The following is a 17,235-nucleotide window of genomic DNA, read 5'->3' as shown; positions in this document are numbered from 1 at the left end:
TGCGGAAGATGGAAAGAACCCAACTCGGCTTTAATATCCCAAGCAGAGTTTGAGGTGCTGATAAGTAAGAAAATACCTACCTGTTAAAGCATCTCCAACTCTGCCGTCTTCTTCTAGTCCCATAAACTTAATTTACAGTTGCATTCAAAATTGGCTTCATGTGATTTCAAATGCCTGGGTGGAAATATTCCTGACCACAAGTTTTCCATGGCAATTGAAACAGTTGGAAGATGAAGAAAGGGAAGACTTTAGTCTTGTGCTACTGCACAAATAAATGTGTATTTACTTTTTATATTTATTGAACAGTAAATTATATATTTACACACATTTTCTTTTTGAAGATCAGAAGTTTAGCCTGGTCAGGGCCTAGTCAAAGCTGCTTAGTACACTCGGGAGAACTGTGCTTTTTAGCTCGTGTGTAGGCAATGGTCACTTTAATACTAGTTTCAGGAAAGCACTGTTGTCTGAACACATGCTCAGATGAAGTTTGCCTGTCCTACTAAGTAATACCATGCATCCTTCACATTGTAATCCCAGTAGTGATCCTGTAACACACCTAATATAATTGGTTCTATGTACTGTGGCAATTAAAGCACGAATCCCACGTATTTTATACTATTTAAGAAATGAAGTATGATATGAGCTATAATGGTGATGGAGAAATTTGCTTGAGAAAAGTCAGGGAAACTGTTTTTTTGAAATATTAACTCATTTCTGTAATGCTTTCTGAAATGTACAGTAGCCAAATGACCCAGTATGCAGAAAAATATCCAACAGACTTAATACCTGGAAATCAAAGGTATACATTAACTGTTTGTTTGGTTTTTTTTAAATTTTTATTGTATTATGTAAACTTGGAAATGATTCAGGTGGTATTGTATGATCTTTTAACAATGAAAATGTGCTAGCCATTCATCTTGAGTGTTTGCACAATGTTACTTTTGACTAAAGCTGCATGTAGAAAAAGGAACAGTAAGAAGAGCAGAGAAATCAAACCCACAGAGTTTTTAATCAAATATTAAGATGTGAAGTTGTGGGTAAAGAAAATTTGAAGTGAGAATGACTGCACTGCTGCTTTGGACCAAAGGACATGTCAGCAATGCTTATTGGTAACAATTCCAGATTATGGAAAAGGAGCTATTTTAGAAAAAAGAAGCAGAGTGGAAAATGCAAGACAGAAGAAAACTGGAGTTCTCTTCTCCAGGGCAGCATCTTCTAATTTCAATTAAAGCAGTCAGGCTAGCAGAGCAGCAGGCTAATGCATACTACAGGGAGTCAGCGAATACAAATGACCTTTGTGGATTTGTTTTTTTGCTGCCTTTCCTTCTCCTGATTGAAAGGAACACCCAGCAGCTGTCTTAATTGGATGTTAATTGGTAGATATTCACAGGAAGTAGTGTCTGTGATCTTGCAGCCTGTTTGCATGAAAGAGTATAATGGAACAAACTGTGAGGAAGTTTTTTAATGATCACAGTGACATGGCACAGCAGTATGAATTTTAAAATTATCTCAAAAATGTCTGAAGTGTCATTACTGGAACAGACTTAGCTGCATTCATAAAGCTTTAATACTCTACCTTACACATTAAAAGCATAATTAAACTGAAGATAAACCTTATAATTATTACGTCATAACTCCTCTCAGTAATATTCTCTTATGCTTTCTTGAGTCCTCATGATGATATAAAAGAGGATGATAACAGAACACAGAGGTTGCTCACACTACTCGTCTTTCAAAACTCTGTCACCTGTCCCAAGTAGCAAATGGTACCAGCTCTTCGCTGCTGACAAGTTGCACCCAGTCACTTTAGGGAGACACCTGTCAGCTCTCAGCTACCTTTTTACCTAGACAGAGCATTAAAACGTAGAAAGGAATTTGCTTATCTTTGTGCAGCACAAAATGGAAAACCATTTGGGAAATCTGTAGATAATGATCATTCCTCTTCCTTTGTAGATCAATACATCTTACTTCCAGTGGAGATTGCCCATGCAGACACAAAGTAGCCCTGACTGACTTGACTAAATGCTTCCCAATGTCAGATTTGGTGGGTGGAATACAGTATGGCAGAAAAGACACCACCTTTGTCCTTGAGCATTCAAATATCTTTAGCTGTAAGCTAAGAATTATGTTTTCATTTCTATTGCTATTCTTACTAAACGTAAGCAAACTCAGGAAGCACAGCCCCTTTGGAATGATGTTCAGCTCTGAGGGAGATCCTTTCTTATTGCTTTGTTTCAATGATCCAGAAATACTGTTAAGTAATCCACACTTGCATGAGGATGTATTGTATGAAAACCAAGACACCATAAGTTGTTAATCCATAATAAAAGCAGGTTGCCATAAATCACTTCTGTAGACTAACTCAGCCCGCCAAGACCATGCAAGTGTACTGGAAATACTGTTGTTAAACATTGCCACAAAAAATAGTGCTTAAAAATAAGCTTATCGCTTCAAATGAGACCAGCTGAAGATACTTTTTATGTAAAAAGGAGGTAGAAAGGTGATAGGAAACAGGAAACTGTGCAGTTACAGTCACCTAAGCAGAGGCGCCCATGTGAAAATGACAAGTTGTGTCATCCTCAGCTGATGATGTCTAGGAATCGACAGCTTTGAGCTACCAGCTCAAAGGGGAAGTGTCCTTGCCATTCCATGAGGCAGTCAAGCCTCTACTTGCAAAAAGGGCATGCTAAACCTCTGTATTGCATTCCCCATAGTTTGAAGAAAATGGCTCCCATTCATGTTTCACTGTCCTGTGCTAGTTAAAGAAAACTAAATGTCAGACTGCTGGCAGCTTAACAGTATTCAACTGGCTGCTTTTTATGTTTTAAATTAGAAACTGGATGGCTCTTTAAAATGGTTCAAGTTTCCTGAAGGCAGATCTCTAAAAGTCACTCTGCATGCAGAAAGCCCATTCTTTACTTGTGCATCATGCCTGCAACAACAGTTGGACTGACTGTTACCCGAAGAGCAGTTTCTCCTACTTCTCTTCCTGCCAGTGGCTGTGTAGTTGACTTTAATACAAAATTGTTTAAGTTTTGTGATTGAAATGGCAGCTACTACTGGAAAATTTTAAATGTCAAGAAATGTGTTATTTTTTGAGTTCTGATTATGACCTTATTTGTCCTTACCTGTGAATCTATACTGATCCTAATACATGCAGACAAAAAAGATGTTAGTGTTTAGAGATTGCCATTGGTATTCCTTAATGCATGTGATTTATTGGAAGATACAGTGGAGTCTGTAAAAGCAGTATTAACTGAGAAGGTGAAATGTTTATCTGCCAATATTAGTTTCCAATGTTTTTAATACTTCATAATGTCAGTTGCTTGGAAACCAGTGTTTTCTGCCCTTTTGCTGCTTGGCAGAAATCACTCTAATTGGCATGTTTCTAGGACTGTCACTGTTGGCAGTTTGCCTTTTTTTTTTTTTTCCAGAAGCAAAAATTTTCTTTTACGTGAGTGATGGCTCACATTAATTAGACAGCAGTCATGGGCAAAGACACCCATTTAAGTGTATGGCTGTATGAATCATCTCTATCATCAATCACTGGAAAGGCTGCTATTCCCATCAACATTTCTGCCTTTCCAGCCTATTCGTTTGAGTTTCAGTCTCCTTTCCTTTTGTGCAAAAATGTTTGTTAATGTTTGAAATTTTGTAAGTGGAAACAGTTCATTGCTTATTAGATTTTACTATCTATCTGAACACAACAGTCTAATCCTATTATCCTATTATAAGACCAAATGACACATTGTCACTGAATGTTTGAACAAAGCTAACACTTTAAAATGGGTTTTCCATTATTAGTAGTAAACTATCATTGCTCTGTAAATACCTTTATGTGGTAAGGCAATACACTAAATCATGCGGAGTGGTTTCTGCTTTCACGTGAAAATCTTGAACCAGCAGTATTTCTCATGGAGGATCAGGGACCCCAGTGAAGTTCCACTTAACAAGCAGTGAATTTTTATTGGTAATATGAACATTAATTTATTATTGTACATTCTTACTGCAAGAAAGTGGAAAGCCCAGAAATCCCCAGATTACTTTTTTTCTTTTGAAGTTTTAGTAATAGTTTCCCCACAGCTTTTTGGAGAAGAATTTAAAGCAAAGCCTTGAAATCTTACAGATTTATTTTTCTGCCTTTTTTCAGTACAAAGCTGTCTTCTCTGTGCTGCTGTGTAAGTACTTTCCCCACTCACCTTTGTTTATCTACTTCTCCAGAGACACCAGGAGCTTGAAACCTAAATGTGCCTACCACAAACACAACCTTTATATGAAGATCAACAGGAATGGGAGTTACAGCATGGCAGAAGTGAAGGGGTGTGCATGTGCGCATGTTGTGGTCTGGGCTCTTCTTAAAAGAGAAACTGCTGCCCTCCGTTCCTTCTAGGTTGAGAAGAACACATACCCAGCTAAAAATAAGCCAGTCTCCAGGTAGCCAAATATGTTTGTGCTTCTCAGAGTTAGAGAATGTCTCCTCATTTTCAGAGTAGAGGTTCTGCCTCACTTCACAATGGAAGCAGCCCTTTGATATTTTAATGTATTTGTAGTTAATTGAAAACCACCCTGAGACATCTCTAAATATGCAGTAATACATTCACCTGGTGACATCTTTTGTAAAAGAGTGGGGGTGGCGTTTTGACTATTGAAGATCCTCACTCCCTGCTGAATGTACCACAAGTTTACTCATGTTTTATTTTCACTTCTCTTGTTTCTTGACTTATCTCATGGTCAGATTTTCATGTGATAATACGCGTCTTTCCCATTATGCAGATCCTGGTTTTGTTTTTTTAAACAGAGACACTTGAGTACAGAATATTTTACTTATCTGCAGGAGAAGAAAGTAGGAATCTACATCTGAAATAATGAGGGTATTGCAGGTTGTTTGTATGTCTTCAGCTAGTCAAGACAGATGCTGGTTTGGTACGATTTTAGTTCCTTGCCAGAATGGTTCAGTATGGTAAATGATCAGCTATGTCTGACTTTCTGTGGGTTAATAACTAATCGTAATAGATTTTAATGTCATTATCATCTGGTCTTTACTGAATTTAAGATGACTGCATGTAGGCACATTTACCCATTTGGTTCTTACTGTGTAGTTACGCAGCCATTAAATAGGAGTAGTAGCCAGTGTGTTCCTGGTTCTCCATTGCCTTTGTGTATGTGTGCACCTCTGACTTGGTTGTAGATACTACAAAACCAGAATTCCTAATTAATTTACATTAGTATCTGGACATTACTTGTGAATAGTTGCAAGCATTTTCTGTCCACGTGCTAAGCTTTCAGGATGTCACCCGAATGCAGAGCTCAATAGCAGGACTTGCTAGCTCAGGTTCACCACCACGTAAACTTAGCTCCATGGCTTTTGATGGCTTCAGAAGGTGGGTAGTATGTGCACCCTGTTTAGTATATTTTAAGTGAACAGTACACAAATTCTCATTTACAATGAGACTGCCTTACATCACTCAGGGAAGGCGTGAAACAATCTCAGTGTAAATAAATTTGGGACATAGTGGCATAGATATACAACACAATGTAAAGCACTAAAGAACTGAGTGAAATGGTTCCAGTATGTATTGATAATAGAATGGAACAGATTCTGGTATAAATCAGTATCACTGTTCACAATTTACAAGAAATGCAGAGTTTGCTTTCCTATTGTTCTGTGTGTGGCTTGTAAATAAGAAAAGTACTGTGTGCATATGCATTTTCTTTTATCTTGGCATTTCCTGCTGTTTCACAATTATTAGCTATTCAGTTGTTACAGCACCTCGTCAGAAAGTTAAGGGGCATACAAGAATTACTTCAGCTATTAGAATGCAGCAACAGCTCAAATGGAGTCTGATGTGTGTTAATGCACATACACACAACATAGTATTTTGGGGGACTGGAATGATTTAAAAGCGTCCTATTCCAACTGAAACAGCAGTGAGGACAGTAACATTTAACTAGCTGAAATCTGATTATTTCAGTGTTAACTGAAGTGTTAATGCAGTGTTAATGCTTGTGCTCCAGCAGAGATTACCATATATTCCTTAATAACTTCAGGTTGTCAATACTTCCATTTTATTACATGTTCAAAAAGACAGACCCTCCAGTACCGCAGTGCCCTCTAAAACTAGGTAAGGGCATAGACTTCAGGTTTAATCAAATGAAGCAAGCTTCCTGCTCTCGCTGCTTTCTTCAGTGGATATTTGTTTGAATTCTTCAGGATCGAAATACTCATCAGCCTCACTTGAGATTTTTGATGGGATCACAGCTCATGATGGCATGGCTACAAATAATGCGAAGTGTTCATTTAGAAGAATTATATTATTTTTTTTATCCACCTTTTCAGTCTGTAATGTTCAGAATATGGTTTAGCTGTATTTAATGTAGTTTCAAAGCTATTACCTCCTGTGCTTTCTCTTTTATAGAGAAATGTTGTTGTATTACTTTTCCTGCTATAGAAAATATTTACTTTTAATAATGCTTTTAAGTGGCAGTGTGCATAAATTGCACTTACTTTTCACCTGGGAAGCCTTAACTCAATATTCAGTTTGTCACTAATGCAACAAGTTAGGCAGTGCCCAGCTGATATTCACGTTGCAACACCCTCAGCAGGGTCTGGCCTTGTGCCCAAAGAGAAGGTTTTGCTGGTCTAGCAGGGAGCCTTGCAGATGCAGATTGAAATGCTTTTATGAAAATACAGGAAACGTCATTTAGAAAGCCTGTGTTCTCAGTGGCTTCCAGAGCAATGGCACATTGGTTTAGCTGATATTTACAATTGGCTATAAGCCTCTGGAAAAGGCCAAATTCTTTCTGTATAGCATCTGGAGCAGGAGATGTTCTGTCATTAGCTTTATTGATATAAAGGCTGTATCCATTAATATAAGAAACTTCATAAGCCGTTTTATGAAACAGTGGCTAACAATTTCCTTGATCAGAGAAATACGTATGTAGCTAAACTGTTTGATAGTTACGTAGTTATTTTACTTGCAGCTCACAGTACTTGTTCACCATGATCATAGTACAATGTTCGGCCTTAAAGAGAAAGAATCAAGCTGGTGTGAATAGACTGCAACTTCTTTGCATCTCAGGGGATGGGACAGGGGGAGATTAGCAGGAAGAGTTAATGAGAATGAAGCACCCCGGTAACACCACCCACAGCACTGAACGCGGCTGCTTACTAGAGGGACAGCCCCATGGGTGTGCAGCCGTCTGCCCAGCTTTCCAGCAATTCTGCTCAGGCTGAAGTTATACCAGCTTATCTGAGCAAGGATTTGGCATCATGTGTTCAGGAGTGCATGTCGTTCCTTTAGTAAGCCATCTCCCACTGAATTTGTCTGCGTACATGGTAGGTCTGAGGTTGTTAATTGTAACATTTGATCTTCTGGGACAAATACATCCTTAGTATGATTCCTTTGAATCTAGTGAAGATGACCCAGTGTATTTAAACAAGGAATATTTAAACAGAATGTAAAAAAACCCTGGTAAACATCCAGCTTGTCTTTACCCTGATGGAAGGGTTTCTGGCATTATTATTGTAGCTGCCTTAATGTTTTTCTAGCACTTAAATTATAATTAAGACAAATTTCTGATTTCCTTTTATTTTTTGTGAGTCATTTCTTACTCAAGGAAAGGCACCAAAAATCCCAAATCTTAGCAGTAAAAGTTCAATTCCCCAATACTTTAATGGCCTTGTATTACCATTAACTGATGACCTTGAGTCCCTAAAGGATTTAAAGAGTAATTTAATACGCACATAGTTACACCAAGCACTGAAAAGATGCTTGTAACCAGTCTTCTGTATGTGTAATGCACTACCGGGTCACCCCTTTGTGCATATCATTGACCTTATCTATAATAATATATATACACCTATAGAGAAAACTCGAAGTATTCCATGGTACATTATTACTGCTCGGAAAACTCTCTTAATTTTCATGCTGATAAAGATAATAACTTAGAAAAATAAGACAAATCCTTATGTCTGAACAGCAGTTGAATACCTGTGTTGTGACTACAGTTGACTGAAGCTCAATTACTTTAATAAATGCATTCCAAATTTTATCTCAGTTACACTTGCATTTTAATGAATTATTCTCACCTACTTGTCAAATAGGCAGCCCAGCTACATTTATTAAGTTATTATATAAACAGGGTATTGTGATGCCAGAATTTCCCATATGAGGAAAGGCTGAGAGGCTTGGGTTTGTTTAGCCTGGAGAAGAGAAGGCTGAGGGGGGATTTAATAAATACCTGTAAATATCTAAAGGGTGGGTGTCAGAATGATGGGACTGGGCCCTTTTCAGTAGTGCCCAATGACAGGCCAAGGGGTGATGGGCACAAGCTGGAACACAGGAAGTTCCAGCTAAACATGAGAAAAATCTTCTTCCCTGTGCGGGTGCCAGAGCGGTGGCACAGGCTGCCCAGAGGGGCTGTGGGGTCCCTTCCCTGGAGACATTCACACCCCGCCTGGACGCGGCCCTGTGCCCCTGCTCTGGGTGTGCCTGCTCACGCAGGGGGTGGGACGGGGTGAGCTCCGGAGGTGCCTCCCAACCTCCACCAGTCTGGGATTCTGTGAAATCAGGTGGTTATTGCAGATCTTCTAGACACTGCATTTCTGTTAATTCTATTTTGTTTCTTTGTCCATACTTGGAGACTGTAGAGCTACTTTTTGTAACATCTGGGACTTCAAGGAAGTCATAGGCTAAAGACGTTCATTTCCAAGCGTGCAGAAAGTTTCTCATTCCTGCTGGTATACGGGAGTGATCACTGATTTTGGTATGCACATATTAAAGCCTTCTATATTAGCTAAACCTTAAAAAACTGTACTAATTGTATTTGCCATTTATGCGTCTTTCTCTAGTAATACTGGCTACGGCTGTTAGTGTGAAAGAACTGTCTAGTTTATAATTATCTCTCACTTGTCTTTGATTCAGGTAATAACCTCATTGTTCACTATTCGTGGCATTATAATACACAGCTACAGCAGTGGTTTTGATCTTTAAGGAATACTTACATTAGTGAGTGTAGAAATGTAGAAGCATCACTATGAAGGGGAAAAATATTTCTGTGTACAAATATCTAAGTTTGCTGAAAGGAGAGAAACTACTGAAAAAGGACACAAAGCAAGAATTTGAGGCCATTAAAAGTTTTCAAGTACTCCAAGAGAAGTCTGTTATGCAAAAATAATAGGTTCTTATGAAAAACATTAAGCCCGTCTGACACGCCTCTGAAACGCTTATGTTTTTCTAAAGCATGCAGCATTTCTTTCAGGAACATCTTATATATTTTTTTCTTTCTTTTTCCAAAGTTAGTATAGAAATATCTAGCAGACAGGTAATCTACCTGAACTGGAGATGTTTTCATGTTTGTATTTATAGTTGCGGGACTTAAAAAATAATGTCAACAAAAGCATAAAACCCAATCCCAAAACCATTAAATTGCGCAAGTGGTTTTCCATCAAGGGAAGCAAGGAGGGAGTAAACTGCTCCCCTGGAGAACTAGTGAATTTGGCGGCTGAAATTTGCACCCTCTATGACCTTCGTGTCTGATAAGAAAAGGGAGGTATTACTTGTCAGTAAACCAAATGTGGCCCAGCTTTCAAGCCTAGATTGTGTTTGAAAGAATCAATACAGCCTGATGACACTCGATTCAAAAGTCAGCAACACATGAAGTTAAAGGGATGTGTCATGTGACTTGATAGTGTGCCTGTCTGACTTGGATCAGCTGCTACATCCTTGCTAACATTTTATTCAAAGGCGATAGAGTAATTGTGTGCTGTATCCCTTTCACTGCCCTAGCTCACCTTTTCTTTTTTTAACCTCTGTTTTCATCCTATAGGGAAGTGCATTATGGTTCTGTTTTTATTTTCTTCCCTTGCAGTAATACCTGTCTGTTGTCTTCAGCTCACTCACAGGCTTCGCTGGCACCTTCCCCATTACTAACAGTGCAGCCTTCTGACAGCAAGTGGAATTTAGCAGCTAACGGGTAGCTTCAGGGCAGTGCCTGTCAGGCTGTGACAACTGACTTAAGACAGTGAAGGGCCCAGCGGTCAATTGGCTGCTATAAATTAGAATTAGGCAGGGAATTTTCAAATCAAGTAGTGAATAAAGTGATGCTGAGTTCAAGACAACCCATAGTTACCTGTGCAGTGCTGAAAGAGGTAAGGGAAAGATCTCCCAGCTCATATTGGGGGAATTGTTGTCCTTTTTGTTATCATGTTGCAGAAGGAAATACTAATGTTGATCTCTTCAATATAGAAGAATGTGAAAACTCTGTTATAAAATTAAGTTGGTGGTCAACAAAGAAATTTGATAGTGTGTCTTTAGTACACTGACCATCTTGTGATGATTTTTGGCAGGCGTCATATCAATTCTGTGAAACGAGGTGGAGAATACTTTCGTATGCTTCACCAAGAATCACTGGAGAGGAAGAACACACTGAAAGCAGCCCAGCATGCTCAGGGGATGAGGTGGAGATCTGAGTTCCAGCCACCCAAATACTCTGAGGCAGAGGAGTCAGAGGAAGAAATAAACACGTAAGTCGACCCAGAGGGCTTTTGGTGGTCTGAGGGCAGTGGTTTTTAAAAGCGACAGTTTCTGTCATTACTTGGTGTTGAGGCAGAATATTACCACTTGTGTGAACAAGAAGAGAAAATTCTTAAAATCTGGGTAAGTAAGCAGCTGTAAACTTAGCAAGCATGGAAAAAAACGCTTAAGGTGCTGTTTAAAAAGGAGGAAGTTTAGAAAGTATAAGGTTAGTGAACTCAGGAGGCGTTTCATAGCCAACTGGGAACTGATTCTCTGACGAGAAAAGGAGGAGGCCTGGTGAGTTTGTGCCATGCTTTTGTTCCCACAATGGGACCACAGCATTAAGAATAAAAATGAATTGCAGTCAGCAGAATAAGTGGCTGTGCTGGTTTTGGCTGAGAAGGGGTTAATTCTCCTCACTGTGGGGGGCGGCTGCCTTTCCAGCTTCCCGCGCTCTGCCGCGTGGCGGGGAGGGGGGGGCTGGGAGGGCGGGGCCATGGTGGGGGCGGCTGACCCCGACTGGCCAATGGCAGGTTCATTCCATACCATGTGACACCATGACCAGTATATTGAGGGCGGGGCACTTGCAGCTCGGGGGCGGTGGGCGGCGAGCGGCTGCGGCGCGTGCGGTTCGTTTCGGTGGTTCGTTCCCCCTCTCCCCTCCCTTCCCCCCTCCCCCGGGGCTTTGCGCCTCTCGTTGTTCTCCTTTACATTGCATTTCTATTGTTGTTTCTTCTAATTTTAATTATTAAACTGTTCTTATCCCAACCCACGAGCGTTACCGTTCTGATTCTCTCCCCCATCTACTGGTGGGGGAGTGAGCGAGCGACTGTGTGGGGCTGAGCTGCCGGCTAAACCACGACAGTGGCTTAGCTTGCAGAGTGGGTTTCTTCACTAGTTCAGACCTATTACTTACTGCCTTCTTCAGGTTTTCTCTCCATTTGATCATTAGATAGCCTTCAATCCTTTGGCTCACGCTGGTCTCCTCAGTGCATGTCTAATGCCTGTTGTAATGCTGTAGTTGTCTTCCATTTGTCAACCCTCGCTAGGTGATGAGATGATTAAATACTTGCTCAGCAGGAGAGTGTAGATCATCTAGAGGTTACATACCTTTGGAGCCTTATTGCATCAAAAGCTCATCTGTCTCTAACAGTCTTTTCTCATCGGTTTGCTGCAGCTTGTGTCACTCCCAGGTACCAGCTTCCTTTCATTCACCTTTCTTCCATGAACTGACTCTCAACTTGGAAAACTCGGTCTCCACAGTCATCTGAGATGCAATCATGACCTAGCCATAAGTGGGACAACAACACGTAACCATTATTAAAAAATAAGAAATAAAATCTTTCCTACTAGTATGAAACCCAGACCAAAAAGCAAACAAGTAGCACAGGCAGGCTGAGAGACTTTGAACAGTAAAGTATCGTATTTACTACAGTAACATTTAATATCCAGCATTCTAAATGGTCACTAACTGAAAAGGTGGGAAAGGAGTAGAGTATTACTGAGAGATAGTGTTATGGAAGGAGAAAAGGTATAGGGTATTAGTCAAAGTATTTTGGAATCTTAACTTTTAATGTCTGCATTATCTAAAACTTTCTCCTTACTTAAACAAGTCACCTACAGCTGTATTATTTAAATAGCAATGTGAAGCACTTTGATCCTAGGTTAACAAAGGCTACGTGAACATTTTTGGTAAAAAAGATTATTTAATTAAAAACAAACAAACAAACAAAAAAACCATAAAAACCTCCCTGAACGCTTTTTTTGTAAACTCTGTGCTTATTATTCTTTTTGATATGTAAGTGTTCTGTGTGACCATAACTCAGCCAATCCACATTTATTGTAGACAAATAATTTATTACAGGTATGAAAAATAGCATTGCCTTCAATAATCTGAATGGTCACAATAATAGTCTATTTTCTTCTGTAAGGAAAGGCTGCTTTCTTCAGCAAGGCTGACCTAAAAGATTTAATGTTCCTCTTTCCTTTATGAAGGTATACCTGCATAGGCAAAACCATCTTCTTTTAGGTATGGCTTCTCCTAGCGGTAAAAAAACATTTTACTGGTGCAGAGTGTACCAGGCTTGTGAGTGAATACTGGTAAAGCCACTTTAATCCCACATCTGCACCCGGGTTTTCGCCAGTTTTAAAAATTTATTTTAAAAAATCTTACAACTAACCTAAAAGTCTAGACTACCAAAAGTTCCTAGTGTAAACCTGATATCCTTTAATATTTTCAATGTGTTGCTTAAAATTAATAATAATTGAGAGTTTAACTTCATTTTTAAAGGACAGACCTCTAACATCTGCCAATATTTCTGAGAGGGAAATCATTAGACTTATGATCAGATATCAAAAGTAGGGAGTCTTATGGAGAATCTTCTCAACTCCAGGATGTGTTGGGTGGAACAGGAGTACGTGATGAAACACATGTGAAACAATAAATGAGTGGCTATGACAGGTGTGCCTTTACTCAGACTGTCCCATGTGATTTACAAATGTGCAGGAACCCTACCAGTGCACGTTAGTTCCAGCTGTGTGCTGTTACACATGAGCTCATCTGCAGGGGTAAACAGTTTAAAGGTGGGGGGAAAAAAGGCCTAGATACAAAATACAGATCATTATCTGTTGTGGAGACTTACTTCACTCCTAGCTTTCACAGTGCTGACTTCAAAAATTAGGAACTTCATGGAATCAGAAAAGCTCTGAAGCACCATTAAACTGCTGGGGCATAAAGTGTCCTTTTAACAGATGGTGTCTGGCTTCAGTCTTTCACAGCGGCTGAAGCTGTTGGCATGGTTTTGTACGCACAGATCCCAGTGACGGATGTAGGCCTTTCCCACCCCCCTTCCTCTTTTTCCCCTGTGAGACAGCAGCAAATATTAAGCCTCTTCTGGGACTTTTTTACTGCTGTTACATAAGTTACAGCATTCAATTGTGTTAAAGCTATTTTCAATGTATCAGTACTCTAAACTTGGTAACAGCTTCTTATCATAAGAGTAGACAAAGCAGAAGTTCAGTTAACCCTGCGTAGCAGGAATACGGGCTCTGTCAAACACCTCAGTGCGTGTGCAATGATCCCACTGTGTATTCCAGCATTCTGTTGTTCGTTAGGACTACAGAGAAGAGGAAATTGAAAGTGTGATTTGAGGAAGTATGAGACAGACATGTTGTTTTGAACAACAAAGTCTGTGGAATTCATGTGCCCGATCATCTCTAAGTACAAATTTGTAGTTACAATTTAGCTAAGAATATCTGAATGAAGAAGACCACTTCTTGAGGTTTTGTGTAAGAAACTTCTTTTGGCACAGCAGGAACACACCTGCCAGCTTATATCTTTGTTAGATATCTCCTTTGCTAAACAACACAATATGTAAGTTTGTTAATTTCTTAATTAGCTGAAGAAAATAGACATGTTGATCTCTATTTAAATATAGTGCTCCAATGCCCATGCTAGTGTTGTATGTACTATTTACAGTCACGGCTTTGCTTTAGAAAATTGGTATCAATGGAATGCTTGGGGCACACACTCCTTAAGCCTTGTTCCAACTATTTGCTAGCTTATAGCAGGCAATAGTAATCTGACATCCCAAACTGCTTCAGATGTAGAATGGAAATATTAATCCAGAATCATTCGTTCATTCATCTAGGAAGTCTCTACTAAAGAGTCACAGAATCCCAGACTGGCGGGGGTTGGAAGGGCCCTCTGGAGCTCACCCCGTCCCACCCCTGCTGGAGCAGGCACCCCCAGAGCAGGGGCACAGGGCCGCGTCCAGGTGGGGGGTGAATGTCTCCAGGGAAGGGACCCCACAGCCCCTCTGGGCAGCCTGTGCCCCTGCTCTGGCACCCGCACAGGGAAGAAGATTTTTCTCATGTTTAGCTGGAACTTCCCGTGTTCCAGCTTGTGCCCATCGCCCCTTGAAGAAGAAATCCGCATATAGCTTTGACTCACCCACCACTCAGCTCTCAGTTAAAGTCTCAGCTATTTCTCTTTTTTTAAGGCCAGTATCATTTCAGTTTTGTACTAATTTATGAGCCAGCATACAGTAGTTCATGTTATATTTTCTGTGTGGATCTCCTATCTTCTGTATACTACTGATACGTGAAGGCTACAATATTTCACTGCACTTATTAAGCTTGAATCTCCATTGTCGAACACCAGGTGCAGGTAGTTATTTACATTTGGGAAGAACAGCTGTAAACATCACCTTTTCTTGTTTGGTAACATTTATAAACACTTTGCACAAGTGTAAATGGCCAAACAGGATAGTGGCAGTGAAGAAACTGCCCACAGCCTATAAAGAGCTCAGTTTTCTGCTACATTGGTTTGACCAGCAATCAAGACTCTTTTGCATTGGGGTGAATCTTTTTTAATTAACCTTCATAGTTTTCTGTGCACACAATATGTTACCTCAGGAAAATTTGAACAGAATTTTACAGGCACATTTTGAAGTTTTGGCCTCGTGTGTGTATAATCCCACTGATGCTATCGGCATGATACCAACGGAAAATAAGTGTAATGGAATGTAAGCAGTATCTCAGCATCTTTTCTCAGACAAAACGGTCGCCTTTTTTTGTCTGCCCCCAAATTTGAGTTCACATAAATGCTTAATTGCTGATGATTAGTAGTATAAATATGTACATACAAATAATACAGTATTTATAAAGTACTATGAACATATTATAAATCATTATATATCCTGGTAAACATAAATATCAGGTTTGTAACATTAATAAATTATAATAAATGCAGTCATTAACAATTCAGAAATATACCTAAGTATTTTTTTTTATGTAAGGAGGAGAAGAGAGGGAGTGTGGTGACATGAACACAGTTTTATTGGCAATGTCTTTATTTCATGTACTTTTTTAAACTTTGGTCTTTGTCCTTTCCCACAGTTGCTCTCTAACAGAAGGCAACCACCTGAGGAAGTCAGGGAAGAAGGAAAGAAAAATGACCTTACGGTCTTTCAGTCCTCTTTATACTAGTGTTTTGATTCCAAGCCCCCCTGGAGCAAAAAGGTATATTTGAATGCCGATTTATGTTCTGCCCTCCTTGGTAGGACATAAGCAAAACTCACAGCAACACAGACCGTAAAACATATACCTAGAGCTGCTGTTCAACTGGTAAACACATATCCTGAGAGTTTCAGGAGTTTATGGTGAAATAGTCTGTTTTTACTAATAGCAATTGTTAAATTCTAACTTTAAATGATTGAATCCTAATGAGTTACTGAAAACTCTGTATGTGTGCATGTACACAAACACACATCATTTGCCTTGTTGATCTTGACTCAGCAAATTCTGACTAAGTTGCATAAAATTTGCTTACATGGTATAGCTTTCAAGAGTAGGCTCATTTGAAGGAAAGGCTATGAAAATTTAAATTTCATTTGACTAGCTAAAAAAAAAGTAGGCCTACAACAGAGGGAGAAGACAGTACATGTACCATGTACGCTTCTATATCTTTTGTATTAGAACAGAACAGATAGTATATATTAGTGACTAAGTTCTTTAGTCACCGAAAGTGTCTTTATATATTTATAAAGTGATAGTTACATTTTCATGAGGTATAAGCTAAAATGTCAAAGATAATCTCAGTTCAGAAAAAGATGGATGTAGGATTTTAAACTCACACACTGCTTTTTCTTAAATGCAAAACTTAGAAGCTACTCTAGATTCCAAAACACATTAAGAATCCATACCATAAAGGGATAAATGCTGGAATCCTCATAGGTACGAAAGCACTGGGCACATTACTAAGAAGTCCATTGAAAATTTCACATCCGAAAATATGCTTTCAGGATTCAGAGTTATGTATTAACATCACAAAAACCTTGAGAGGTGTCTAGAATTCACTGGGAGAATAAAAAACCCTGCTGCTACAGAAATGCTTGGATGTATCTATTTCAGCCAAGATGATGCCAGTTTGACTGTTTCCCTGACTCTATAACACATCTGTGTCTCCTCTTTGCAGTGAACATCTTTTCCGACAGCTGTGTGCCATACACTGGCTTTTGGAAGCTATGACTCTTGAATCCAACAGCTTGATGCGTTCCATATTAACCTGTTGGAATCCAAAGTATGTGCACAGTGCATGATAGTAGATGGAATAAGGAGCTTGGGATCTTTTGTCCTTTATATGTTGTTGTTTCTCTTCTTTCCAGTAATAACTATGTGAGTGAAATATTATTAATTCTGTGCCATGTAACAAACAAACTTTGCATCACCTTTGCCGCTGTGCAGTCAGCAGGGAGTTGTACAGTCAAGTCAGTAGCACAGCATGGTCCCCTATAATTGCAAATTACAAAACTAAGAAAACACTGAGCTATCCCAGCCAAATTTAGTTGTGGTTTCCTTCCCTTTTCTCCTTTGTTTAATAATTATGCAAATTAAACACATGTAGTAATATATGTATGAATGCTCCCATAGTCTTCCCTTGGAGGGTTATCTCCGTGAACTCAACAGAAATTCCATATACATTATAATTACAGAACAAAGACGGCTATTAAGTGATATTTAGTAGCTGGTTTTATTCTGTGAATTGTGTATGACACTGTATGACAGTGATGGGTACTTGTAAGAGACGCATTGTTTCTGAACTTTTGTACTGTTAAAAGTAAATATTAACTTAAATTCCCAACATTTTTACTCAATATAATAATGTGGACATAACATGTATTTAAATTATTAATGAGTGTCTGGTAAAAGAGTGAAC

General features: G+C 39.2%; 1 protein-coding gene across 1 annotated transcript in view; it reads left to right on the top strand.

Annotated features, from left to right (window-relative positions):
- Positions 1–17,235, top strand: part of CCDC60 (coiled-coil domain containing 60) — a 67,663-nt gene that overhangs the window by 33,001 nt on the left and 17,427 nt on the right. The window contains exons 4-6 of the mRNA XM_064466682.1: positions 10,349–10,525; positions 15,417–15,539; positions 16,495–16,599. Of these exons, the coding sequence (XP_064322752.1) occupies positions 10,349–10,525; positions 15,417–15,539; positions 16,495–16,599 (405 nt within the window). The remainder of the gene's footprint in view (positions 1–10,348; positions 10,526–15,416; positions 15,540–16,494; positions 16,600–17,235) is intronic.

The sequence above is a fragment of the Phalacrocorax carbo genome, chromosome 15 (genome assembly GCF_963921805.1).
Source record: "Phalacrocorax carbo chromosome 15, bPhaCar2.1, whole genome shotgun sequence".
In the NCBI taxonomy this organism is placed as follows: domain Eukaryota; kingdom Metazoa; phylum Chordata; class Aves; order Suliformes; family Phalacrocoracidae; genus Phalacrocorax; species Phalacrocorax carbo.
Note: the sequence above shows the minus strand (reverse complement) of the source record. Positions and strands in the feature narration are given on the sequence as shown.